We start from the raw sequence: 26,228 nt of genomic DNA on the forward strand, positions 1-26,228 counted from the left end.
TGTCGGTGATTTCATAACCTTTTGCAGTCCGGCGACATTGTAGGAGTCTATAATGGTCACGTGCCTTTCAAGCGTTTGGGGAATTTTGCCCAAAGTTTAGCTTCAGTAGTGGAAAGTAGCGTAACTACATGCATTTACTCAAGGTCTGTACTTCAGTACTAATTCTGAGGTACTTGTATTGGTGTGAGTATTTCCATTTATTGCTATTTTATATTTCTACTCCACTACATTCAAATGAGACAAATGTTGTACTTTATACTGCACTACATTTGTCATTTGTTCCTTAAACTTCTTAAACTGAATAAACTATTTAAAAGCCTCTTGGATCAGCTGGAAAATACATCAACACAAAGCTGAAAACAGGGCTGTTTCTCTGAGCTCGTGAAAAACACGAGACACGTGGTTCTCACAGGACAGAGACGCTACAAACATATGATGATCTTATAGAATATGTTGCATTACTGTGGATTAAAATACACAACAGTATGCAAAAGAGTAAAAAAACATCACTGCCATAAACATCTATAGCGGTAAAATGCAACATAAACATTAATGCAGCAGTAAAATTAATCCAAAAACATCATATATAATAGTAAAACACTGACAGGGCACATTGAAGTTCACAATGACTACTTTTGCTTTCCATACTTTAAGTACATTTTTCTGATTATACCTACATACTGAAGTAAGGTTTTGAATGTATATCACAGGGACTGTAAACAAAAGCAGACCTATAACAAAAACTAAAAGGAAAGACATTTCCACATTTTATGATCAACAACAGACTCACTTGTCTTGTCAAATATATAACTTGTTTATTTTCTGATAACTCATACCAAATTTACAAAATACAAAGTAAGATAATTGGTACATTGGTTCATATATTCATATTCTTATGTATGTGTGGAACCTGATTTTATTGAAAATAGATAATGTACTTATTTATGTGAAAGAACCCCACAAATCGTAATGATTTTTTAAAAAGGTGTTCCAAGGTATTTAAAAATCACATAAATGCAGTGCATTAACTAGAGAGATAAAAGGGACTCCCTTAAAATGTGGTACTTCACCCGGATGGGCGTGGTTCTGCAAGACGTAGCAGTGAATGCTTCGGCAACTCCGCGAGGGTCTCAGCCCATGAATGCGCGTTCATGAGTTACAACTCTTAAGGTCAATTCATACTTTTCCAAACTCCTGGTGAACAACGTAACAACACTGTCACCAACTGGAACGTTGATTGGATCGGGAAATGCATATGCGTGGAACACAAAGCGGACGCGGACCCTTAATTGTATTAGGAATGGATCCTAATGCACATCCGCTTGACCGCAGTGGACAGGTAACCTTGGAGTTAAGGCAAAATTAGGTTAATAAACAACTTTCTATGTTACGGTTTTGCTAGCTTATCCAAAAAGTGATAAGACGACCCAACGCAACCCGACGAGAATGCGCATCACGAAGCACAACACTTGTGGGACTTAAGACATTGCCCCAAGGTGAAATACCAAGTTCTTAGGGAGAACGTCGAGAGATGTTGTTTTCTTGTAACTATGAGTTAGTATGACTTCTTAAAAGTGTATGTGTGTTTGTCAGAATCTCCCTCCTACGGTGAACACAGAGAGGCTGAGGGACTACATGACAATAACCCAAGCCCAAACCCAAACCCAGCATAAAGAGGTTCAGTGAATGTGGTGTTGAAGGTGTAGAGGTGGATCAGTGTGTCAGAAGAGACTCTGTAGAAGGACAGACTGCCAGCAGGACAGTCCACATACACTGCTACTCTGTTAGAGGAGGAGAATGGGAAAGGGAGGTATGCACTTCTCTTGTTGTGCCAGACAGAGTAACCATTAACATCAGAGCATACCAGACTCCAGGAATGATCATTATTTCCAAACCTGCAGTGAGATCTGTTTCCGCTCCTTCTAATTCCAATGAGAGTCACTGATACATCAACCCTTCCACTCCACTCGACCTCCCAGTAACAGCGACCAGTCAGACCATTTTTACACATCAGCTGAGGCCAGTAATCAAATCTGTCTGGATGATAAGGATATGGTTGCTCCTCTGTCACTGCTGTCATCTTCCTGTTGTTCTTAGACAGTTTGAGGTTCCTGTTTACTGTGTTTGTGTCCAGTGTGAGTTCACAGGCATCTGATGGAGAGAAGAAGACAATACAGCTGAGGTTTATCATTTAACACAGCTGATGGGTTTAGTTATTACTTTATTAACAGACTGATTGTTTATTGCATCAAATCTTCACAATGACGCATCTTTTTTAATCTTCTTTCAAACTGAGAATTGCAAGTTCCTGTTGAGTACTAAACATGTGCTGCCTTGTTTTCAAGAATCAAAGTGAACACACACTTACACTTCCCCAGACCTGGTTTCAACCTCTGTTCTCCACCATGTTCCAACCTGGAAGAAGAAACAAAGTCAGAATGAACCTTCAGAAGCTTCCATGATCAATGATCTTCATGAACCTTCACTCAGATCTATGAGAGGCCTCAGACACTGCCTCAAAAATTATCTCAGATATCTGCAGCTTATTCAGAATGCTGCTGCTGCAGTCTGAACAAAGTCCTAAAAAAAAAGCTATATGAAGAATAAGAATATTACTGATCATAATATCATTTTCAAATTATATAACTCATGAAACTCATAGTCACAACGGTAATCCTGACAGTCGTGGTTGTAATCACATCTGAATCCTGATCTGGACCATTTAGGACAATCCGTTCTCATTCCCCACACGTTGATAAGTCGCACATAATTAGTAGATGGTCAGATCAACTGAAGTAAAAAAGAGCAAGGAAGTATGCTTATGGAGGAGGTTTGGATGGATGGCTCGGACAAATGGAAACTGTCAAACCAAGTCATCGCTGACTTATTTTACCTTACTTTTGTTACGTGACCTATGTACTTAACTAACTATGTAGATAAGATACATAACAATTGTTGTCTGTTCATACCTGAGAGTATCCAGTGTCCAGTGTGGATCCTCCAGTGCAGCAGACAGCAGCTTAACTCCTGCGTCTCCTGGATAATTGTAGCTCAGGTCCAGCTCTCTCAGATGGGAGGGGTTGGATCTCAGAGCTGAGGCCAGAGAAGTACAGCCTTCCTCTGTGATCAGACAGCCTGACAGCCTGAAAGTTTCCAGCGTACAGTGTAGACTCTCCAATCCAGCAGAGAGCAGCTTCACTCCTGAATCCTGCAGGTCGTTGTTACTGAGGTCCACCTCTCTCAGACTAGAGGACCGAGAGCTTAAAACTGATACAAACTCCTGACAGCATTTCTTTGTGAGTCTGGTATGACCCAACCTACAATGTAAATAAGTTAAAAAAAAAATATATGTTTCAGTTGAGTGTCTCAGAACCACAGGACTGTGGAGCAAGGACAGATAAAGCTTTGAAAACAAAACCTGTCACTGTTTTAGCATGGAAATGAGGGGTTTCAGGGAAGGGGCAAAGAGCAAAGGGCTGCTGGTCAAATTCAAACCCGAGCCCCTGTAGGCATTAGTACATGAGTCCTCTCTACCAAGTGAGCTACCAGGGTACCCCCTTCCATTGTTTTTCACATAAAAACTAATTTAGCTAATGTCAGCTATCATAGCTTGTTGCAGTGGACCTCTGACAGACTAACATGATGTAATTTAAAAGTTAACCTTAACCCAACCATGTTCTATATGTGCAAAAAATCTATAAAAAAAACAAACAGTGTTTTTCAGTGCCAATACAAATGTTTGAATGCCAATGTTTCCCTTTTCATTTCAGGTTTTGTTTTCAATGCCAATATATAATGTCACTGTCCTGGCTCTAGATAGGACAGGGTTTAGTGTATTTATCAAGTAAATATATTCAATATTTTAAAGGTTCAAAGATTATGAAAATTCTGTTCTGTTGCAGTAATAGGTGTGCAATTCAAACTGAACCATAAAACAATACAGTGTTCTACAAAAGCATCAGAGTAAGATCTAACCTGAGAGTTACCAATGTACAGTGTGGACTCTCCAATCCAGCAGCGAGCAGTTTCACTCCTGAATCCTGCAGGTCGTTGTTACTCAGGTCCAGCTCTCTCAAATTAGAGGACTGGGAGCTGAGAACTGATGACAGAGATTCACAGCTTCTCTCTGACAGAGTACAGCCACTTAGCCTAAAGGACAGATAATGATAGAGATAAACGCTGAAACTGTTTCTATTGCCTACAATGTAAAAAGACTTCTCAATTTTAGAATTCCCTTATTCTGTTGATGAGTTACTAATTGGTAATGGAGGATTTTGTCTCTAGGTCCAGCTCTGTCAGACTAGAAGACTATAACCTGAGAAATGATCTCCTGACATCCTTTCTCTGTGAACCTCAAGCAGACAATTGTGAATTTTGTTGGCTGCAGTAAATTAGTTTTTATTTAATTTACTTATTTCATTATCTATTTATTGTATTAACTAATATCGTTATTCACTCTATTTCTTTGTTAATTTCATTCCATTTTCTGTCATAATGCTTTGGCAACAAATGTCATGCAATAAAGCCTATTGAATTGGACTGTAGCTATCTAGTGCAAGCTACTGCTAATACTTAAACTGTGAGTTAGGTATGAATTCTATCTCCAGCTGACTTTTTTAATGTTTCCACTGCTTCATTTTGAAATAAAACCCCCGTAAAATGAGAAAACATGTTGCTACACAAAAGCACGACCGAATGATCTGACCTGAGAGTGTCCAGGGTACAGTGTGGACTCTCCAGTGCAGCAGAGAGCAACTTAACTCCTGAATCCTGCAGTTTGTTGTTACTCAGGTCCAACTCTCTCAGACGAGAAGACTCAGAGCTGAGAGCTGATGAAAGCTCCTGACAGCATTTCTCTGTAAGCCTGGATTGACTCAACCTGGTATAGAAGTAAAACATATTTTCCTTCATGGTTTGCTTAAATCTCAGATATGTTCAGTAACAGTGAACAATGTTCAGTGTGTACAGAATATCAAGTACATTTGTGTATTATATGAATAGTGCAGACGTCAACTTAAACACAGTAGAAACCAAAGGAATATTTGTCTGCCATATAGGTTGTCAGCAAAACTCAATGTTTGTTTTAGGTTTCAGCACACTTGTATCTTCACCTGAAATTTCTGCAATTTACACAAGTACAGCACAGCGGTACACAAAAGCATGACAATGTGACCTGACCTGAGAATCTCCAGTGCACAGTTTGGGCTCTCCAGTGCAGCAGAGAGCATCTTCACTCCTGAATCCTTCAGTTTGTTGTTACTCATGTCCAGCTCTCTCACACTACAGGACTTGGAGCTTAGAACTGAAGAAAGAGCTTCACAGCTTCTCTCTGACAGATTACAGCCTCTCAGCCTGAAGGAGAGTTAGTGTAAAAGACAAATACTGACACTGTGTCTGTTATCTAAATGTGATAAACACATTTCTATGGTTGCCATCTCTGAGTTGATGAGTCAAACATTCACACATGACTAGGAACTTACAGTAACTTTTACAATCGTCCCCCTGGGATTACAATAATGTAAAGAAAAATATTTTAGCCTTTAATGAACTATACTGAAATTTGCATTCATTCATCTGTTGGAAGTGCAATCATACTGAAAAAACAGTTCAACAGACTTTTCAATTGATCAACTCAAATCAATTTGTTGACTAAATCTTGCGTGTATCAGTTGACAAATACTTTAATTAATTGAAAACAACCCTACACATGTGATACATTTAGTATCTACACACTTGGCAGTATCTGTACTTACAGAGCTTTGTAGGAGGCTTTGACCACTGGCAGCAGCCTCAGAAGAGCCTCCTCCGAAGCAGAGTATTTCTTCAGGTCAAACACATCCAGATCGTTTTCTGATGACAGTGAGATGAACACCAGAGCTGACCACTGAGCAGGACACAGTTTATCTGTGGAAAGACCTTCTGAACTCAGGTACTGTTGGATCTCCTCCACCAGAGAACGATCATTCAGTTCATTCAGACAGTGAAACAGATTGATGCTTCTCTCTGGAGACAGATTCTCACTGATCTTCTTCTTGATGTACTCGACTGTTTCCTGATTGGTCTCTGAGCTTCTTTTATTTTTCATTAGTTCTCGTAGGACAGTCTGATTGGTCTGCAGAGAAAGACCCAGGAGGAATCGGAGAAACAGGTCCAGGTGTCCATTTGGACTCTGCAAGGCCTTGTCAATAGCAAATATGTGGACCTCTGTCATAGATCTTTTGCTGAAAACCATCCGCACATGTTTGACAAAACTTTGCCCTGGCTCGCACATCATATTCTTGTTTTTGTTAATGACGGCCCTCTCTACATAGAAAGCCGCTAAAAACTCCTGAACACTGAGATGGACGAAGCTGAACATCTTGCCTTCATCCTTCTTCCTCCCACGTTCCTCTTTGAAGATCTCTGTGAACACTCCTGAGCACACCGCAGCTCCGCTGATATTAATGCCACTCTCTTTGAGATCTTTCTCGTAGAAGATCAGGTTGCCCTTTTCCAACTGGCTGAAAGCTAGTTTTGCTAATGACTTAATGTACTGAGTACACTTGTTTTGGTCATACTTCTCTTTTGTCTGATGAATCTGAAAGACCAAGAATTCTGAATACATCTCAGTCAGGGTCTTGGGCAGCTCTCCTGCCTCTCTGGTTTTCAACACATCCTCCAGAACTGTGGCAGTGATCCAGCAGAAGACTGGGATGTAGCACATGATGTGGAGGGTACGTGATGTCTTGATGTGGGAGATGATTCTGCTGGCCTTCTCCTCATCTCTGAATCTCTTCCTGAAGTACTCCTCCTTCTGTGGGTCAGTGAACCCTCTGACCTCCGTCCCCATGTCAACAAAATCAGAATGGATCTGATTGGCTGCTGCAGGTCGTGTGGTTATCCAGAGGCGAGCAGAGGGAAGCAGTTTCTTCTTGATCAGCTTTGTCAGCAGCACATCCACTGAGGTCGACGATGTCACATCAAAGTTAATTGCCTGATTTTCACTGGTAGAGCAGTCCAGATGAAGGCGGCTCTCATCCAGTCCATCCAAAACAAACAGAAGTTTGAATTTGCTCTTGTCATAGTTGGTGTTTCCTGATGACTGTAGAGTTGTAAAAATGTGATTAAGAGCTTCTATATTGATGTCTCTGGTTTCCCTTATGCATTCATGAATGAGCTCTGCCAAACACAATGTTTCTCCCTTCCATAAATTCAGCTGGCGGAAGCTGAAAGGGAAAATGAGATGCACATCTTGATTGGCTCTTCCTTCAGCCCAGTCCAACACAAACTTGTGCACAAGAAATGTTTTCCCAATTCCTGCAATTCCACTGGTCAGCACTGTTCTTATGGGTTTATATCTTCCGGAGGGGAGTTTGAACATGTCACTGGGTTTAATTGGTTTCTCGGTTCCTGCTGGCTTCACCACTGTCTCAATCTGCCTGACCTCATGCTGTGTGTTGATGTGTACGTCACCCCCTGCTGTGATGTACAGCTCTGTGTAGATATCATCAAGACGTTGCTCATCCTTCTTCTGTGCCCAACCCTCTTGTGCACACATAAACTTATCCTGGAGGTGTGACTGAAGCAAGTGTTGGTAATATGAGATGGGTTGTGGCTCTGGTACTGGAACAATCACATCTGTGTGACATAAATAGAAAAAACAACAACATAGAATGAAGTGTTCTCTATTCTCACTAACATCAGTAAACACATGCTTTTTGTTTGTCAAAGATGTCACTATTCTTCTCAAGGTTCAAGGTTAATTTAGTTGTCATTCTCAAGCACAGGGTTGCACACCGAAATGTAAATTGTAGTCCCTTTATGCTACACAAAAGAAATAATAAGGCATAGTACGGAGAATACATGAGGAAAGAAGCTGCTCTGAAGTCTGGTGGTACGGCAGTGGATACTTTTGTATTGCTTGCCAGCAGGGGAAGCAGGCTGTTGTTGCGATGGGTATTGACTTTTAATACCCTTTGAGCTGTGCACAGGCACATAACCACAGTAATATCACTGATGCTCAGTAGATGGGTACAAATGATGTTCTGGCAGGTTTTAATCACCCGCTGCAGAGCCTTCAATTCCTGGGCCGTGCACATCCAATGCCAATTTTTAATGTTTTCTAGCAGGATGCTTTCTATTGCTGCTCTGTAAAAGTTAACAATAATTTGACATGGGAAATTTGCCTCCTTAAAAATGTACAGTTTTTCTGAGCTTTATTATCCAGGTTGGAGATGTGTTATGACCATGTCAGTTTGTTTGTAATACTTGTACCCAGGAACGGTGGTGTCATTCACAACAGAGTTCTTTTCATGTCAGTGATTGCAGTCGTGGGTGTGAAGCGTGAACAGGAAGGGGCTGAACACACAGCCACTAGAGTGGAGGAGGACTGTTTGTGAGGAAGACCAATATCCATTTGCTGAGTGTAGTAATAATAATAATAATAATAATAATAAATTGAATTTGTAAAGCGCCTTTCAAAGCTAAAAGCAATCTCAAGGCGCGAGTATTCAAGCCCAGAGTGCAAAGTTTGGCAATCATTTTCAGTGATATGTTGAAAATGTCAGTGATGTCATCAACTAGCTGGCACGTTCTTAGTACACAGCCAGGGATGTTTTCAGACCTTTAGTCATATTCACTCTCATCAGGGTTCTAACCAAATGTGCGGCATCTCTGCCAGTCTCTGTACTCAAAACTGTTCTGTAGAGCTGCTGTAGATTCATCTGTCCACACTTTACCTGGGTTGTTTCTGATGGTTTGACCCTTTTAATCAGCTGGTAGTAAGTCATAATGTCTCTCAAAAGTAGTGTAACCGTCTCTTGAAGAAAATTACACTTAATTGTTTAAGAACTTTAACTACACATCAGAGAATACTTCAGCCTTACGTTTGCTCTGAAGGAAGGAAGCCCGTCTGATCTCTGAAGTCTCTCCAACATCATCGACATTCACTGACACTGTGTGAGAGAGGTTCTGTGTTATTTCATCAATCCAACTAATTATTTATAATTAAAGACGGTAGATGTCTGCACAATGTTGATAAATACTAATTGTTAAGCTTATTGTTTCTAATACATAAACTCTTCAACAACAACGTTCAAAATACTACTGCTTTATTTCACATCCATCGACACAAATAGAACACCGGAAGGTTGTGAGTTCAATACTAGAGGATGCCACCATTGTGCCCCTAAGCAAAGCACTTACCACAGAGTTGCTCTCAGGCAGGGGTGTCAAACTCATTTTAGTTCAGGTACAATTTGATCTCAAGTGGGCCGGACCAGTAAAATCACAGCATAATAACCTATAAATAACGACAACTCTAAATGTTTCCCTTCGTTTTAGTGCAAGAAAGTACAAATACATTCTGAAAATGTTCAAATTTTATGAACTATCTTTTTACAAAACATTATGAACAAACTGACATTTCTTAAAAAAAAAGCTGCAATTTGAACAATATTGTGCCTCAGTTTATCATGTATGTGCATTACAGCTTACAGATCACAGTGTATCTACAAAGGCACAACACATTTTGTCACAGATATCTAGAACAGTATTTTACTGTAGGATCAAAACAACTAATTTTTACACTTTGCAGTCATCCCGCGGGCCGGATTGGACGCTCTGGCGGGCCAGGTTTGGCCCCCGGGCCTCATGTTTGACACCCCTGCTCTAAGGGGACTGTCCCTGTAATTATTTTACTGTAAGTCACTTTGGATAAGAGCATCTACTAAATGACAAATGTAAAATGTAAGAGTTATTTACTCAAGGTATAAAAGACCACACCTTAAAAGTAGATTGTTGTCTTAAAAGTAGTGTGTTGGCCCTTTTTGTCTGAAAATACAAATACTAGTGTGACTGACCTTCTGAGCCGGAGCTGGCGTCTGACAGACTCTGCACCAGATCATTCCTGTTGATCTTTTTTAAAACCTCCTTGGTCACCTTCAGAGCTCCATGAAGTTTATAGGTGTTCACCATCAGATCCACTGTGTCCCGCCTTTCTGCTTTCTCCAGCTTGGACACTTTGATGGTTTGACAGTTTTCCAGGATGTCAGGCTGCTGCAGATGCCAGATGAAGTCCTTGAATTCATCGTCTCTCAAATCCTCCAGAGCGTTCAAAAGGTCCTCTGCCATCATTTTGAATCCCTGCTAATGACTGCTAAGACCTGATAATGGAACTTGATGAAAGTTGCGGTGATCTCCAAAGTTATAACAATTCATTATAAAGGGGGAAATGGTAATCCATCCAATAGTTGTTGAGACATTTTAGTTTTGACCAAAGCCGTGGATCGACACACCAAGAGATAGTCACTCCTCGAGCAACAATGCTTGCGCTGTTAAAAAAATGTCTCCTTCTATTCTGGACCAGCTGCAGCAATCCTGTTACCCTTCAAGTACTCTAAATAAACAGGAAGCATTTTGATGGCTTCAGTGTGGAGACAGAGACGTGTTTACAGTCACGTGAAACAAATAAAAAGAGGCCATTAGCTTACCTGAAAGTTTGGAGAATATTAGAATGTGTCGACATGATGAAAGTCCATACTCTCTGCAGTCTAGCTGCTGCATTTAAGTCAAGTACATTCAAAGGAAATGAGGAAGTACAGTCAGGCTATGTCTGTACAGAGCAGTGAAACTTTATCTTATTTCGTTTCCTCTTTGCAAGTTCCTGTAATATCCACCCAGCATTGAACATTACTACATCAACACAACCGCTTATGTTGTTTTTGTGTTTAGTTGACTCTCGTCCTTTCCCAGATAGCAAAAAGGTTTTCACCCAACAGCTCCTCGTAAATATGAGATTTGAGATCATTTGTGGCATTCACCAATTATTTCGTACCTCACACGAAAAAGTAAGAGAGGTTGAGGATAAGAAAATGGAAACGTTCTTCCATAAGGCCTATCGTGTGTGATACTGTCAGTGTTGGGACACATGGAAATAAAGTATTTAAGAGGGTTAAGAGAAGAAAACACTCATGAAACATCGACAATGGATTAAAAAAACTTGGCAAGTTTGAATCCATTGAAGTCTTCAGTGTAATAGTAATACACACACAGGAAACCTGTGCAGCATGCCTTTACACTGACCTGAACATCCACTAACTGAGGAGATGGAAATACAAAAAAATATATGTATTAAATCAAATTACATACAAATTATTTATTTATTTTTCATATGAAATATCTTTTAAATGTTGGTCTCTCTCTTTTAAACTTTCTTTTTCTAATTTGTGTTACTCTTCTAAACTCTATTTTATGTAAAAGACAACGTAAATACTGATACGGTAATATTTTAATCATACATTATAGGTGTTAGAGACTGCTTTCATTCTATTTAAGCACAGGGCTCTGGGACACTTTGGGAACCCATGTGACCTTGTTGTGTAACTTTCAAGTTCAATTCACTTCACTGTTTTGCATTTTAGAAAAAAACTGGGACAATCTCTGAAACAGTCGCCTGTTAAATCTGTGACATTGCTTCATAAACTGGGATTTATACCGTAATGATCCTGATTATGATCCACAAATGTAAAATGTAACATCCAAAGTTACATCAGCAGTCATGATTCTACGTTCAATGAGTCAGTACCCAACAAGTTTGACGTGCACATAAGCAAAATACGTTTCTGTGGTTATTTTGCAACAGGCTGATTTTACAACATTTATGCAACACATCTGCTCTGTGTAATCACAGCGTGACAGTATTATCATCACTCCAAATAGATACTACAGCTAGAAGAGAAACCTGCTGCCTTCAAATGGCTGTAAAGAGAGTCACCATTGTAAAGAAAAGGCCTTCACTATAGACTGACAGATGCTGATAAGAACCCATCATTAAACGTTGTCCTGTCTTGCTCGCTTTAATATAATGCCTAAAACAATGTTTTCTGTGTGAGCCCATTTCAACTGGTTAAGGATTGTAAAATAAAATAAAACTTTAGAGGTTTATGTGAATGTTGAAAGTGAAATTCTTGATATTCAATCAGATGAAAAAGAAATCAGTGAATCCAGCCACAATTGTCAATCTTATCTTAAGACGTTTTATTTATTTAAAAAAGCCTGCACAGATCTTATACAGTAAAATACACACAACACAGTCATATATCATGTCGTGGTTTCAAGTGGAAAACAAGCAAAAGTAATAACACGCTATTCGGCGCCATACAGTCTCTGTCTCTTACAGCTATATCCAGGGTTCTACTTCAACGCAACTTCTCATCCTTAACGAAAAATTATTTGCTAGAAGAGACCTACTGAGTGGAAGCTGCCCTATGGATTATTGTTAATTATTTGAGAGCAAATGTATTTTATGTCACTTTCGACTTTTTGTAACAGTAAAAAAAAAGCAGTAGAGATAACATACCAATATTTTCCCATACACACATAAATAAGTAAAGGAACAGATGGAAAACATAAAACAAAGAAGAGTAAAAAGTACAACATAAGACCTTAAGGGCAGTCAAAGGCCAGAGGAAACATGTGAAGTGTCAAGTTCAGCATTAAAGAGTCTACAGAGTAGGACCACTGAATTGAAAATGTTATACTGTTCCAAAGCTATTGGGCAGCTACTGCGAAGGGGAAAGCACAAACGCCATTACCCCTTATCCTCGATGGAGGGACAGTCAGGAGCAGCTGGTCTGAGGATCAGGGTTAGGGTTAGGGTTAGAGATCTGGGCTTGAAAAGGGGGCAGAGCAGCTCAGAGATATACTGGGGCCAGGCTGTGTAAAGCTTTAAAAACAAATACTATAACTTTAAACTTCAGTGGTAGACAATATAAGGACTCCAGTACAGGTGTGATGTTGTCTCTCTTCCTGGTACCAGTTAGGAGTCCAGCAGCAGTATTCTGTACCAGCTGCCGGCGAGTCAAGGATTCTCAAATAAAGAGCATTGCAGTATTCTAGCAGATAGGAAATTAAGGCATTTGTGACAATCTTCAGGTCAATAAATGAGAGGAGGATCTCGATCTTCACCCTCCAGGATCTTCAACCTCTCTCTCTCTCTCTCTCTCTCTCTCTCTCTCTCTCTCTCTCTGTTGTCTCTTTCTCCTATCTTTGTGAATGGTGTTCTTGAGTTTCACCTCGTGTCCTCTTTCCATTATTAGGCTGTAAATTTAGTATAAGTTGACTCCCCTCTTATTTTAGGGGACAATCCGCTACTTCCAAAATGTTTTGAGACTCTCCCTCCTACAGTGAACACAGAGACACTGAGGTGTCAGACAACCAGAAACCAAACCCAGGGTAAAGAAGTTCAGTGAATGTGGTGTTGAAGGTGTGGAGGTGGATCAGGGTGTCAGAGGAGACTCTGTAGAAGGACAGAGTGCCAGCAGGACAGTCCACATACACTGCTACTCTGTTAGAGACAGAGGACGAGGATGAGGAGGAGGAGTGAGGGAGGTCTATTCTTCTGTTATTATGCCAGACAGAGTAACCATCAACATCAGAGCAAAATAAACACCAGGACTGATTATTCCCTCCAAACCTGCAGTCAGCACTGTTTCCTTTCCTTCCAATTCCTCTGTAACTCAGTGATACATCAACCCTTCTTCTCCATTCGACCTCCCAGTAACAGCGACCAGTCAGACCATTTCTACACAGCAGCTGATACCAGTAGTCAAACCTCTCTGGATGATCAGGATATGGCTGCTTCTCTCTCACATGTGTCACCATCCTGTTGTTGTTTGACAGTTTGAGGCTTCTGCTTACTGTGTTTGTGTCCAGTGTGAGTTCACAGGCATCTGATGGCGAGAACAAGACATAATACTGCAGCAGTTTATCATGTAACTGATAATTGAATGCAGATACACAAACTTTTGATTTAAGCTACTTTAACATGTTGTGCCTTGTTTCATGAACCAAAATGAACACACACTTACACTTCCTCAGACCAGGTTTCAGCCACTGCTCTCCACCATGTTCTGTTCTGGAGGAAGAAACAAAGTCAGAATGAACATTCAGAGGCTTCCTCATCAAGGATTCTCAAAATAATTAATATAATAAAAATAAAACAGTAAAATGTTGTTCATATCTTGTTCATATGATAATAAACGGACAGAAAATATATGAATATTAAACGGAGAGCGATCTGATTGTGTTTGGCACCAATACCACTTGGAAGCGCTAGGGGGGAGGTAGTTATCTGTTGACACTTTAACTTAACTCCAACTAGTGTCAGTTGTCAACACAACACATGTATTGCCAAAATGTTCTTTTCACAGCTTTATTTATTTTAAGAAGTACACAAATTCCATTATTGTCTGTTGCTATATTTTGTTGTTACTTACTTTAGTGATCAATGATGTTATGTTCAGTTCACGACTGGCAGACACTGCACAGATTAAGCTCGATTTTCAACTTGGAAACTGAATCCTGTAAAATCACCACTGAATCCTGGACTGATATCAATTAAGAGGTCAGTCTCAGACAGTTACTGTCTTCTCTGTTATTAGCAGTACTACTGGTACAGACTGTGAACCAACTGTCCTAAGCTTGTTAGTGTGGCAGAGAAACAGTGTGTGAGCTCTTGTTGTCTGTTCATACCTGAGCGTGTCCAATCTCGATTGTGGATCATCCAGTCCAGCCAACAGCAGCTGTACTCCCGAGTCTCCTGGATGATTGTAGCTCAGGTCCAGCTCTCTCAGAAGGGAGGGGTTGGATCTCAGAGCTGAGGCCAGAGAAGTACAGCCTTCCTTTGTGATCAGACAGCCTGACAGCCTGCACACACACACACACACACATACACACACACACACACACACACACACACACACACACACACACACACACACACACACACACACACACACGCACATATACACACACAAACACACACACACACACTTTTATTGTCAGCTATTCTTTCCTTGTCAGTGTTAACTAACTGTTTGTTACTATACAGTCAAATGAAAATAAATCATTAAAAAAAATGACTTAAAGTTCATTGATTTATGACCACTCAGAGGCAGCACAACAAGCTGTAAAACATAACATTGATGGCTGGATAGCAGAATCACAAAGGAGTATTGTCTGAGTGCTAAGGTTAAAAAAGGGGCTAAGGTGCCACCATCTCTTATGAAAAATATGGCTCTGGCTCTTTAGTTGCTAAATGTTTCACTTTCTTCACCAGCTAGTCTCTAACTTTGGTTATTGGTCACATGGTCATTTGATTGACTGTTAATGTAAAAATAATGATGGAGTAGCTTTAATGATTGTTGAATGTTACCTTTGCTGATAAATCCTGCTGAGTTAAGTATTTTTGTTTAAATTCAAATTAACTTATACTTATATATGTCAAACAATATTTAATTCTTATCTGTTAAACAAAAACCTTACCTGACAGTCTCCAGCTTACAATGTGGACTCTGCAGCCCAACAGAGAGCAGCTTCACTCCTGAATCCTGCAGGTTGTTGTTACTCAGGTCCAGCTCTCTCAGGCTAGAGGACTTGGAGCTGAGAACTGAGGACAGAGCTTCACAGCTTCTGTCTGATAGATTACAGTGACTCAACCTGAAGGAGTATTAGAGACAGAGACACTGATAAAGTTTCTCTCATCTACAATCTACAACACATAACATTTCTGGGGTTGCCCCTACGTAGTTGAGAAGTCTAAAATTCAAGCATCAGGATCTTTTTTGAAAACATCTTTTGAAGGAATAGTGTTTTTTTGTGTATATCAACTAGGAAAAAATGTCAAAAAGTATAGTCACACCTGGGATCCTAGTAATTTACACAAATTATTAATCAATTTGTTGACTAAATCTTGCATCTATCAGTTGACTGAGACGTTCCTTAGTTGAGAACAATCCTGCACATGTGAAACATTATGTACTTATATTTGCACTTACAGAGCTTTGTTGGAGGCTTTGACCACTGGCAGCAGCCTCAGAAGAGCCTCCTCTGAAGCAGAGTATTTCTTCAGGTCAAACACGTCCAGATCTTTTTCTGATGACAGTAAGATGAACGCCAGAGCTGACCACTGAGCAGGAGACAGTTTATCTGTGGAAAGACTTCCTGAACTCAGGTACTGTTGGATCTCTTCCACTAGAGAACTGTCCTTCAGTTCATTCAGACAGTGAAACAGATTGATGCTTCTCTCTGGAGACAGATTCTCACTGATCTTCTTCTTGATGTACTCGACTGTTTCCTGATTGGTCTGTGAGCTACTTCCTGTCCGTGTCATCAGACCTTGTAGGAGAGTCTGATTGGACTGCAGAGAAAGACCCATGAGGAAGCGGAGGAACAAGTCCAGGTGTCCATTTGGACTCTGTAATGCCTTGTCCACAGATCTCTGATAGAGATGAGTTGGTTCTGGGTTGTTTCTAAATGGAAACCACCACCACCAAGAAGTTGATTTTTCTGACAGCAGATTGACACCAGAGTTGTTGAATGTCAGATGGACATGAACAGCAGCCAGAAACTCCTGAACGCTCAGATGGACGAAGCAGAACACCTTGTCCTGGTACAGTCCACTCTCCTCTTTAAAGATCTGTGTGAACACACCTGAGTACACTGAGGCTGCTCTGATATCGATGCAACACTCATTCAGGTCCGATTCATAGAAGATCAGGTTGCCTTTCTGCAGCTGCTCAAAAGCCAGTTTTCCCAGAGACACAATTATCTTCCTGTTCTCTGGACTCCAGTGTGGATCTGTCTCAGCTCCCCCATCATACTTGAAGTTCTTTCGTTTGGTCTGAACCACCAGGAAGTGGATGTACATCTCAGTCAGGGTCTTGGGCAGCTCTTGTACCACTCTGGTTTTCAACACATCCTCCAGAACTGTAGCAGTGATCCAGCAGAATACTGGGATGTGGCACATGATGTGGAGGGTACGTGATGTCTTGATGTGGGAGATGATTCTGCCAGCCTGCTCCTCATCTCTGAATCTCTTCCTGAAGTACTCCTCCTTCTGTGGGTCAGTGAACCCTCTGACCTCTGTCACCATGTCAACAAACTCAGGAGGGATTTGATTGGCTGCTGCAGGCCGTGTGGTTATCCAGAGGCGAGCAGAGGGTAGCAGTTTACCCCTTATGAGGTTTGTCAGCAGCACATCAACTGAGGTAGACTCTGTAACATCAGTCAGGATCTCATTGTTGTGAAAGTCCAGAGGATGTCGACACTCATCCAGACCGTCAAAGATGAACAAAACCTGGAACTCTTCAAACCTGCAGATTCCTGCGGTTTCAGAAAAGTGGTGTTGAAGAAGTTCCAACATGCTGTACTTTTTCTTTTTCAGCATATTCAGCTCTCTGAAAGTGAATGGAAATGTGAATTGTATGTGCTGGTTGGCTTTGTATTCAGCCCAGTCCAGAATGAATTTCTGTGTTAGGACTGTTTTCCCAATGCCAGCAACTCCCTTTGTCATCATTGTTCTGATTGGTTGGTGTCCTCCAGGTGAGGGTTTAAAGATGTCTTCACATCTGATTGTTGTTTCTGGTCTATCTGGTTTCCTGAATGCTGTTTCAATCTGTCTGACCTCATGGTCATCATTGACCTCTGTAGGTCCTTCTTCTGTGATGTACAGTTCTGTGTACATTTGATTCAGAAAGGTTGGGTTTCCTGCTTTAGCAATCCCCTCAAACACACACTGATACTTCTTCTGCAGGTGAGATTTGAGTTGAGGTTGACAAACTGCAGCATCAGTTCCTGAATGAACACACAATGAAAATGATCAGTCAGTGGATGCTATTGTTAATACGAGAAAGATAGATTGTGTAAAATTCTCTTACTGCTCTGCAGACAGTCAGCCAGCTCCTCTAGCTTCATTCTCCTCAAGAAGTGCAGTGTAATCTTCAGAAATTCCTCTCTGCTGCTCCTCCTCTTCTCTTCCTTCTCACCATCCAACACCTCCTCATCCTCACTCTGCCTCTCAAAGCATTCAGGGTCATCTAGACTCAGAATCTTTTGGAACTTTTTTAGCTCGTGTTTTACAAAGGTGACAATGCATTCTTCAAGATGCTGGAAGAGAAGAAAACCTAAGAATTTAAAATTATCTTTATTTTATTTGCTACTGAGGTAGAGGTTGTTGGACATTTACACACCATAAATATGGAGTCCAAATCTCTTGGATGCTGCTGGACTGACTGACCCCTGGTAATCTGCTGAACACTGCAGAGAAAACATAAAATATGATAAAAATCAACAGATACACCTTTTGCATATTTTTCTTTGGGTGAAATATAATATAATAGGTGATACAGGTATACATGCTGACACCTTTCAATTGATCTAAGAAGCAGCTCACTATAATTGGTGAAACAGCATCTATTTATAACATAATTCTTTAATTTTTAACCATGTTGTCAATCTCAATTGTCTAGAAAACTGGTCTTTGTCTGTGTACTAAGTATGGTGCTGATGGATAGAAAGCATTGGGAGAGAAAACTGATTTTATTTGAAAAAACTAAACAAAAGAGGTTTGCGAGTTTGAACCCACTGGCCCTTCTTTGTGGAATTTGATGTTCTCCCCATGTGAGCGCAGGTTTTCTCAGAGTGCCTTGGCTTCCTCCCACAGTCCAAAGACATGCAGGCGTTAAGTGTTGACTCTAAACTTCCTGTATGTGAATGTGAGCGTGAACTATTGTCTGTCTCTATGTCTCAGCCCTATCCCAAAGTCCAGGGTGTACCCCGCCTCTCACCCAATCTTGGCTAGGATCGGCTCCGGCCCCCCGCGATTCTGAGTAGGATAAGCATTTACAGACAATGGATGATTCCATGGATTTTTCAGAAAGACCACCATGTTCCAGCATAAGGTGGTTTATACACAGGTCCATATGATGGTCCGTAGTGGGGGAGCTTCCAGACTGACCCGAAAAACCCAAATGGTTAGTGAGGGTGAACTATAAACATCTGTTTGATGCCCTTGTCCACAAGCTCTCAAACTCCCAACTCCAGAATGATTTTTAATGCATGCCGAGTAAGGTCGGGACTTTGAAAGCCGTGTTTAAAGCATATTGCGAAAGCAACCAAAGAACCTGCTGGTGAACACAAACAGTGTAGGAGAACATGTAGCTAAAGTAGAGTCCTTTCAGACTTAGTTGGACCAAGAGACTCATAAAGCAGTAGGTCAGTATTGGGAGGGCAGATGGACCCCAGCTTCTGTGGTCATAAAAGCAAAAACTTGAGATGAGGCCATTTAGAAGGACTTTCAGGCTTCCTCAAAGAGGTTCTAGAGAAGTGTAGACAACATTTGTGGGCAGAGCATGGCCTAGAGTTGACCCAGACTCAGAATTTTGTGCTGGAAGGATCACTTTGAAGAATTTCTGAACCTGACTGACCTCCATAGATGGTGTTAATCTGAAAGGCTTTGAGAAAGCCTCATTCTTTTTTATGGGGTACACCACTGAGGTAGTATAGGTCTGCAGTGACAAGATAACTATACCCCAATGCACAAAAGCCTAAATTTCTTCACACATGATTGAGAAACATCAGCTTCAGAGTTGGATTATCCAGTTTGAACATTGAATAATGTGCACAATATAAGCTAACATTCTTATATTAATCGTGTCATGTTGCTGATCACTCCTTTTTAAACTATTTCTAGAATATAACATGATGAGAAAAGAGGAGGTGAGAGCATAACAAGAGAGTTCTTTGAAATGACTGCGTGAAATGTTGCAAAATAAATGTTCCTCCAACAGCATTGTTAGAACTTGTGCAGAACTTGACTTACTGAATCTCTGCAGGAAGTTGTCCTTTAAACACTAAAGGTGGTTCCATGGACTGGTGGCTCCTGATTGACGCAGAGCTCGGTCCAGGTTCAGGAGAGTCTGGCCTCTGTCGCTGCTCTGGGCTTCAACACAATACACACAGAGCTTTGACTGTGAAAAGATTATGGAGTTTGAGCACTGAGCTCAACTCCTTCACACAAACACATGCAGTCAGAGCTCAAACATCATTTATCTGCATTACTCTTAGTCACTACCCCTACATTACCCCAAGTGAAGGAGTTCAAGTACCTTGGGGTCTTGTTCGCGAGTGAGGGGACGATGGAGCGAGAGATTGGCCGGAGAATCGGAGCAGCGGGGGCAGTATTACAGTCACTTTACCGCACCGCAGGTAAAGTGCTTTCTGACAGCTTTCTATACACAGGTCCATATGATGGTCCGTAGTGAGGGAGATGCCAGACAGACCCGAAAAACCCAAATGGTTAGTGAGGGTGAAACTATAAACATCTGTTTGATACCCTTGTCCGCAAGCTCTCAAACTCCCAACTCCAGAATGATTTTTAATGCATGCCGAGTAAGGTCGGGACTTTGAAGGACTACAAAAGCCTAAATTTCTTCACACATGATTGGAGAAACATCAGCTTCAGAGTTGGATTATCAAGTTTGAACGTTGAATAATGTGCACAATACAAATATAATACACAAAACATTCTTATATTAATCGTGTCATGTTGCTGATGTGACGGCCTCAGAGGTGGCTGTCCTGTCCTTCCCAGGTTGTGTGCTTAAACTGTGTTTCAGGAGGTTAATTGGTGGAGCTGAGACCTCGTCATCTCCTCGTCAGTGATTCAGCACACTTGAGCAGGCTGGGCTCAGGCTATTAAGCAGACCTGCAAGATCTTCTCAGTCTCTTCCCTATGGCCTGCTGCCTGCTATTTGTATTTTGCTTGTGCTCTGTGTATCATTTACTTAATTAAACCATATAGCAAAGTTATTTGATTGTGGGTCTCCCTCCTTGTCACCTCCTCTCGAGCCAGGTTGTGACACTTATCACTCCTTCTTTTTTAACTATTTCTAGAATATAACATGATGAGAAAAGAGGAGGTGGAGAGCATAACAAGAGAGTTCTTTGAAATGACTGCGTGAAATGTTGCAAAATAAATGTTCCTCCAACAGCATTGTTAGAACTTGTGCAGAACTTGACTTACTGAATCTCTGCAGGAAGTTGTCCTTTAAACACTAAAGGTGGTTCCATGGACTGGTGGCTCCTGATTGACGCAGAGCTCGGTTCAGGTTCAGGAGAATCTGGTCTCTGTCGCTGCTCTGGGCTTCAACACAATACACACAGAGCTTTGACTGTGAAAAGATTATGGAGTTTGAGCACTGAGTTCTGACATGGAGAAGAGTCATGAACAGTAAGAGATCCTCATCTTACCTCTGAGTTCTGGTCTGGCCGTCATGTTCCCCACACAGAGTGGTTTTAGAGGGAGTCACTTCATCCTCTGTCTCTTCACACTGATTCATAGCAGAGCAGAGCCAACTCCTTCACACAAACACAACAACATGCAGTCAGAGCTCAAACATCATTTATCTGCATTACTCTTAGTCACTACCCCACATTACCCCAAGTGAAGGAGTTCAAGTACCTTGGGGTCTTGTTCGCGAGTGAGGGGACGATGGAGCGAGAGATTGGCCGGAGAATCGGAGCAGCGGGGGCAGTATTACAGTCACTTTACCGCACCGCAGGCTGGGTCATGACCGAAAGAACGAGATCACGGGTACAAGCGATCGAAATGTGTTTTCTCAGACGGGTGGCTGGCGTCTCCCTTAGAGATAGGGTGAGAAGCTCAGCCATCTGTGAGAGACTCGGAGTAGAGCCGCTGCTCCTTTACGTTGAAAGGAGCCAGTTGAGGTGGTTCGGGCATCTAATAAGGATGCAACCTGGGCGCCTCCCTAGGGAGGTGTTCCAGGCACGTCCAGCTGGGAGGAGACCCCGGGGAAGAGATTATATCTCCTCACTGGCCTGGGAACGCCCAGGATCCCCCAGTCGGAGCTGGAGGATATGGCCCGGAGAAGGGAAGATTGGGGTTCCTTACTGGAGCTGCTGCCCCCGCGACCCGATCCCGGATAAGTGGTAGACGATGGATGGATGGATGGATGGACATAGAGCTCCGACTTCGAAGAAACTAATGGAGCTTTCTGACAATAAATTCATAACAAATGATGGTGAAGAAATGTTAACAGTTTCATCTTCAGTGTAGCTAATATTTACTTTAATATTATATTAAGGTAATTTCAGACTTTTTAAGGATTCAGGTCCCAGTTTAAAAAAAAATAAAAAAAAACATTGTGATGAGCTGAAACACAGTAAGTCAGATCTCTGAAGTCATTTGTTCTCACTTGTATCGCATGTATTGTCGCACACCTAAAGTATATGTTAATTATTCATAGGACATTATTTTAAAAGCCCACAGCTGATGTTTTTATTTAATCACATAGTCATTAATAGTTCATTTAACATGATATAGTGCTGCTCATATGTAAACTAACATGCTTAAATTATGTAACATTTTATAGTTGCATGCCATTCCTTTTATAAGGTTTATAATTCTGTATATTATTATAATTCTGTTCTCATTCATTTAAAGGTCAGTAGCTGATAATAATAATAATAAAAACACCAATCATAACAACAATAATAACAACAATAATACAAATGTAAAAGTGTACCGTATAGCATGATACAGTGAAACTGAAATATTTTCTGAGACAGTTATCGTACTGTGAAAATCTCATACCGTAACAACCCCAGCTGCAACAATCCTGTTACTTTTCAAGTACACTAAACAGCAAGTATCTTGATGGTTCAGTGTAGAGACAGAGATCTCAAAAATGTATTAAAAAAAGAAACCGTAAGCTTCACATCACAATACAAATGTATTTACTGAGGTATAATGAGCAGAAGCCTAAAAAGAAAACCATAAGACTCTTACCTGAAGGTTTGGAGAATATTAAAATGTGTCGACAACCTCAAAGACCAGTCAGTCTTTGAGTCAAAGACGTTTACAAGAAATGAGGAAGGACGAAGTACAGTGTGAGTCTGACGCAGCAGGGAACTTCCAACTTGCTATGCAATTTCCTGTCATATCCATCCAACATTACAACACAACCACAACCATGTGATACTGTATGTTGTGTTTGTGTTTAACTTTTGTGTTTGACTTTTATTGTCCTTTACCTTTCCCAGATAGCAAAAAGGAAATATTACCCCACATGTGCTTATGATGATTCAAGACTCATGATAAACGTGTGCTGACACAGTTAACAGCCTCAGCTACATACCTCAATTTTGTATTTTATTTATAAAGGATTTTTTTTTTTTTCATTCAAAGAAGGATAGTTTGTTTTTTGGAAGAGACAATAAAACAAAAACCTGCCACAAAACGGAAAAAGAAAAGTAAGAATGCATCCAGTGATGCCAAGAACAGTAAAGTCAGGGAGGAAAAACAGATAGGCAGGAAACAGGGACAGGCAGAAGACAGTTTTAGTGAAGAGGAGTGTGTGTCAGACAGCAGAGACATCCCTGGTTTTACTCTGAGCAACAGCCAGAAAACAAAAATGTACTCAGTTGAAATGTTGAAAAGTTTTTCTCCAACAAACAAAAAACCAACACGGAGTAAAAGTGGAGGATTACTTTCCGGATTTACTCGTTTTTATTAGCTCAACCAGATTCCATATGAGCCAAAGAGAGGAGTCTGGCCTCATTGAGCAGGAGGTTTATAGATTAAAAAAACTTGTGCTTAGAGTAAAAAAAACAAATAAACAGTGATGATGGGTGTCTTAATTAATTAATTTGTTTTTATTTTTTATTTTAACATCTCAGCCATGGATACTTTTAAAGTGGGTGTTTTAAATGTGAACGGAGCCAGAGTTTTTAAAAAAAGGACACAAATATATGAAACTGCAAAATTAAAACACATTGATGTCCTTTTTTTACAGGAGACGCACAGCGACGGCTTTAAGGAGATAGACTGGAGGAGGGAGTGGGAAGGGGAAGTCATTTTAAGCCACAACACATCTCTTAGTGGAGGAGTGGGCTTCCTCTTCTCCAAATCTTTTACTCCAGTCTCACTGGAGGTCGAGCATTTTATCGAGGGGAGGTTGCTTTTAGTAAAAGCCCAGTTTGACCTTTTTAATGCTGTTTTTATAAATGTGTATGTCCCAACAATCGGTGCAGAGAGGAAGTTGTTTTTACAAAAAATTAATGATGTTTTTTATTCTTGGGGGGGGGGGGGTTTAACTGTACAGAAAATGCTTTTTTAGATCGCGCAGAGCCGCATCCAGCGTCCCAGCATGTTCTGAGGCAGCTGGTCCGCTCTCATGGTCTGGTGGATGTATGGCGGAGGATGAACGCAGAGGCTAAACAATACACATGGTCCCAATGCAGAGAAAATAGGATTTCCTCTGCCAGGTTAGATCGTATTTATTGTTTTAAACATCATTTTAACATTTTTAAAATGTGCAATATTATACCTGTGGTTTTACAGATCACTCTTTGCTTTTATGTAATGTTTTTATAGAAATGTGTTGCCAAGAAGCGCATACTGGCACTTTAACTCAGTTTTAACATTTGATAAAAACAATTTAGAGAAGTTTTTATTTATTTCTGGAGTGTTTTTAGGCAGAGGAAGGGGGATTTTAACAGTCTTAGGCAGTGGTGGGACCATGGTAAAATACTTTGTCAGCAGCACACCCTCAATGTCACACATGGCATCACCAGATCTATGAAAGACCTGGAGGGTGATATAGTAGAACTAGAACAAATCAGTGAGTCCACAGGAGATCGAGGATATATTGAAATCCTCAAAGTAAAAAAAATGGCATTAGCCGACCTGCTGGACATTAAAGTCCAGGGCGCACTGGTCCGGTCACGGTTCCAAAACGCCAACGAAATGGATGCTCCATCTAGCTTCTTCGGCCTGGAGAAGAAGAACGGACAGAAGAGGGTAATCCACTCACTGCTCTCAGTCACAGGGCAAGAAATAACGGAACCAAGCCAGATCAGAACACGTAGTTTTTATCCCTCCCTATACTCGAGTGAGTATGAGGGGGAGGAAACGCTTTTAGAGGGGTTTTTAGGGGGACTACCTCAGGTAGCCGAGGAAACCAACTCACAGCTGGAGGGGCCGTTAACTACACGGGAACTACAGGCTGCTCTGCAGAAAATGCAAGGACGGCGGGCTCCCGGTATCGACGGCCTCACTGTTGAGTTTTTTAAAGCATATTGGGACATTTTAGCAACAGATCTTTTAGATGTTTTTAACGAGAGTCTGGCCTCTGGTTCCATGCCGATGTCCTGCCGCAGGGCCGTGATAACGCTCCTGCCCAAGAAAGGAAACCTGCAGGACATCGGAAACTGGCGCCCTGTGTCATTGCTGTGTGTGGATTACAAGCTTCTGTCCAAGGCTCTGGCCACCAGGCTGGGGGGGGCTAGGGAGCAGGTCATCCACCGGGACCAGACGTACTGTGTGCCCGGCAGGTCCATGGTAGACAATGTCTACCTAATTTGAGATGTTTTGGAGGTCTCCAGCTCATTGGGCTTTGATACTGGTCTGATTTCTCTAGACCAGGAAAAGGCCTTTGACCGCGTTGAGCACAACTTCCTCTGGAAAGTAATGGAGAAGTTTGGGTTCAGCGCTGGTTTCATAGGCAAGATTAAGGTGTTGTACAGTGAAGTTGAGAGTGTGCTGAAATTTAATGGTAGTCTGTGTGCTCCTTTTAGAGTGTATAGAGGGGTCCGGCAGGGCTGTGCTCTGTTGGGGATGCTCTATGCGCTCTCCCTTAAACCTCTCCTCTGCAAAATACGCTCCAACCTACAAGGTCTGGTTTTACCTGGTTTTAATAACAGATTTGTTTTATCCGCATACGCAGACGACATAATTGTTTTTATTACAAGCAAGAGATATGCGGCCATTTTAACAGATATAGTAGATAGTTTTAGTGTAACATCGGCAGCGAAGGTAAATTGGAAGAAAAGTGAGGCCCTCGCTGTCGGGGAGTGGCGTGGCGGTCTCCCAGTTCTTCCCCAGAGCCTCACCTGGAGAACTGACAGCCTGAAATATCTTGGTGTGTTTTTAGGAAAATAAATTATTGTCCAGAAGAACTGGGAGAACGTCACAGAAAAGATTCAGGGAAAGCTTTCCAAGTGGAAGTGGCTGCTCCCTCAGATGTCTTTTAAAGGTAGGGTTTTGGTTTTAAACAACCTTGTAGCATCCCGATTGTGGCACCGTCTGACCTGTGTAGACCCTCCCTCAGGTTTTTTAGCAAAGCTACAGAAAGAAATTGTTTTTTTGTTTTTTTGGGATGGTCTACACTCTGTGCCACAGGGGGTGCTGTTTTTATCCAGAGAGGAGGGGGGACAGGGCCTTGTCCACCTGGCCAGCCGAACAGCCACTTTTAGACTTCAGTTTTCAGGTAAATATCTTACCGGCCCGGTTGATTTGGTGTGGAGAGATGTGACCAGCTGCATTCTCAGACGTGTAAATAACCTGGGGCTGGATGCTGCTCTGTTTTTAACTGATTCTAATTTTTTTA

At 41.3% G+C, this 26,228-nt stretch overlaps 2 protein-coding genes across 5 annotated transcripts; both read right to left on the reverse strand.

Annotated features, from left to right (window-relative positions):
* Window positions 1–793: 793 nt before the first annotated feature.
* LOC115025308 (NACHT, LRR and PYD domains-containing protein 12-like) lies at window positions 794–10,496 on the reverse strand. 3 transcript variants are annotated; one of them, XM_029457560.1, is made up of 10 exons: window positions 10,470–10,496; window positions 9,840–10,375; window positions 8,865–8,933; window positions 5,754–7,617; window positions 5,179–5,352; window positions 4,706–4,879; window positions 3,976–4,149; window positions 2,970–3,317; window positions 2,369–2,415; window positions 794–2,151 (listed from the first exon to the last, which is right to left on the reverse strand). In XM_029457560.1, the coding sequence occupies exons 2-10, from the start codon at window positions 10,111–10,113 to the stop codon at window positions 1,604–1,606; spliced, it is 3,672 nt and encodes a 1,223-aa protein (XP_029313420.1). In that variant the 5' UTR covers window positions 10,114–10,375; window positions 10,470–10,496; the 3' UTR covers window positions 794–1,603. The 3 variants fall into 3 exon arrangements, with proteins under 3 accessions (XP_029313420.1, XP_029313334.1, XP_029313508.1); XM_029457474.1 differs by lacking the exon at window positions 10,470–10,496 and having other exon boundaries at window positions 9,840–10,463; XM_029457648.1 differs by lacking the exons at window positions 794–2,151; window positions 2,369–2,415; window positions 10,470–10,496 and having other exon boundaries at window positions 3,106–3,317; window positions 3,987–4,149; window positions 9,840–10,463.
* Window positions 10,497–11,986: 1,490 nt separating this feature from the next.
* On the reverse strand, window positions 11,987–22,687 carry LOC115025460 (protein NLRC3-like). 2 transcript variants are annotated; one of them, XM_029457779.1, is made up of 11 exons: window positions 22,628–22,687; window positions 21,070–21,177; window positions 20,843–20,962; window positions 19,640–19,759; window positions 18,009–18,075; window positions 17,697–17,925; window positions 15,816–17,613; window positions 15,304–15,477; window positions 14,512–14,685; window positions 13,848–13,894; window positions 11,987–13,709 (listed from the first exon to the last, which is right to left on the reverse strand). In XM_029457779.1, exons 2-11 carry the CDS (start codon window positions 21,156–21,158, stop codon window positions 13,159–13,161), a joined length of 3,369 nt encoding a protein of 1,122 aa, XP_029313639.1. In that variant the 5' UTR covers window positions 21,159–21,177; window positions 22,628–22,687; the 3' UTR covers window positions 11,987–13,158. The 2 variants fall into 2 exon arrangements, with proteins under 2 accessions (XP_029313639.1, XP_029313720.1); XM_029457860.1 differs by having other exon boundaries at window positions 13,567–13,709; window positions 13,848–13,889.
* Window positions 22,688–26,228: the final 3,541 nt, after the last annotated feature.

This window comes from Cottoperca gobio, chromosome 1 (genome assembly GCF_900634415.1).
Source record: "Cottoperca gobio chromosome 1, fCotGob3.1, whole genome shotgun sequence".
Taxonomy (NCBI): Eukaryota; Metazoa; Chordata; class Actinopteri; order Perciformes; family Bovichtidae; genus Cottoperca; species Cottoperca gobio.

What these genes read in the sequence shown, in the direction of transcription:
- LOC115025460 (XM_029457779.1), bottom strand. Translation starts at nt 21,158, where the DNA reads ATGAATCAGTGTGAAGAGACAGAGGATGAAGTGACTCCCTCTAAAACC. An exon ending in CAACTTCCTGCAGAGATTCA is followed by an intron (nt 19,760 to 20,842) that starts GTAAGTCAAGTT and finishes ATTGTGTTGAAG; the next exon opens with CCCAGAGCAGCGACAGAGGC. An exon ending in CAACTTCCTGCAGAGATTCA is followed by an intron (nt 18,076 to 19,639) that starts GTAAGTCAAGTT and finishes TTTTCTCTGCAG; the next exon opens with TGTTCAGCAGATTACCAGGG.
- LOC115025308 (XM_029457560.1), bottom strand. Translation starts at nt 10,113, where the DNA reads ATGATGGCAGAGGACCTTTTGAACGCTCTGGAGGATTTGAGAGACGAT. An exon ending in CGCCAGCTCCGGCTCAGAAG is followed by an intron (nt 8,934 to 9,839) that starts GTCAGTCACACT and finishes TCTCTCACACAG; the next exon opens with TGTCAGTGAATGTCGATGAT. An exon ending in TTCCTTCCTTCAGAGCAAAC is followed by an intron (nt 7,618 to 8,864) that starts GTAAGGCTGAAG and finishes TATGTCACACAG; the next exon opens with ATGTGATTGTTCCAGTACCA.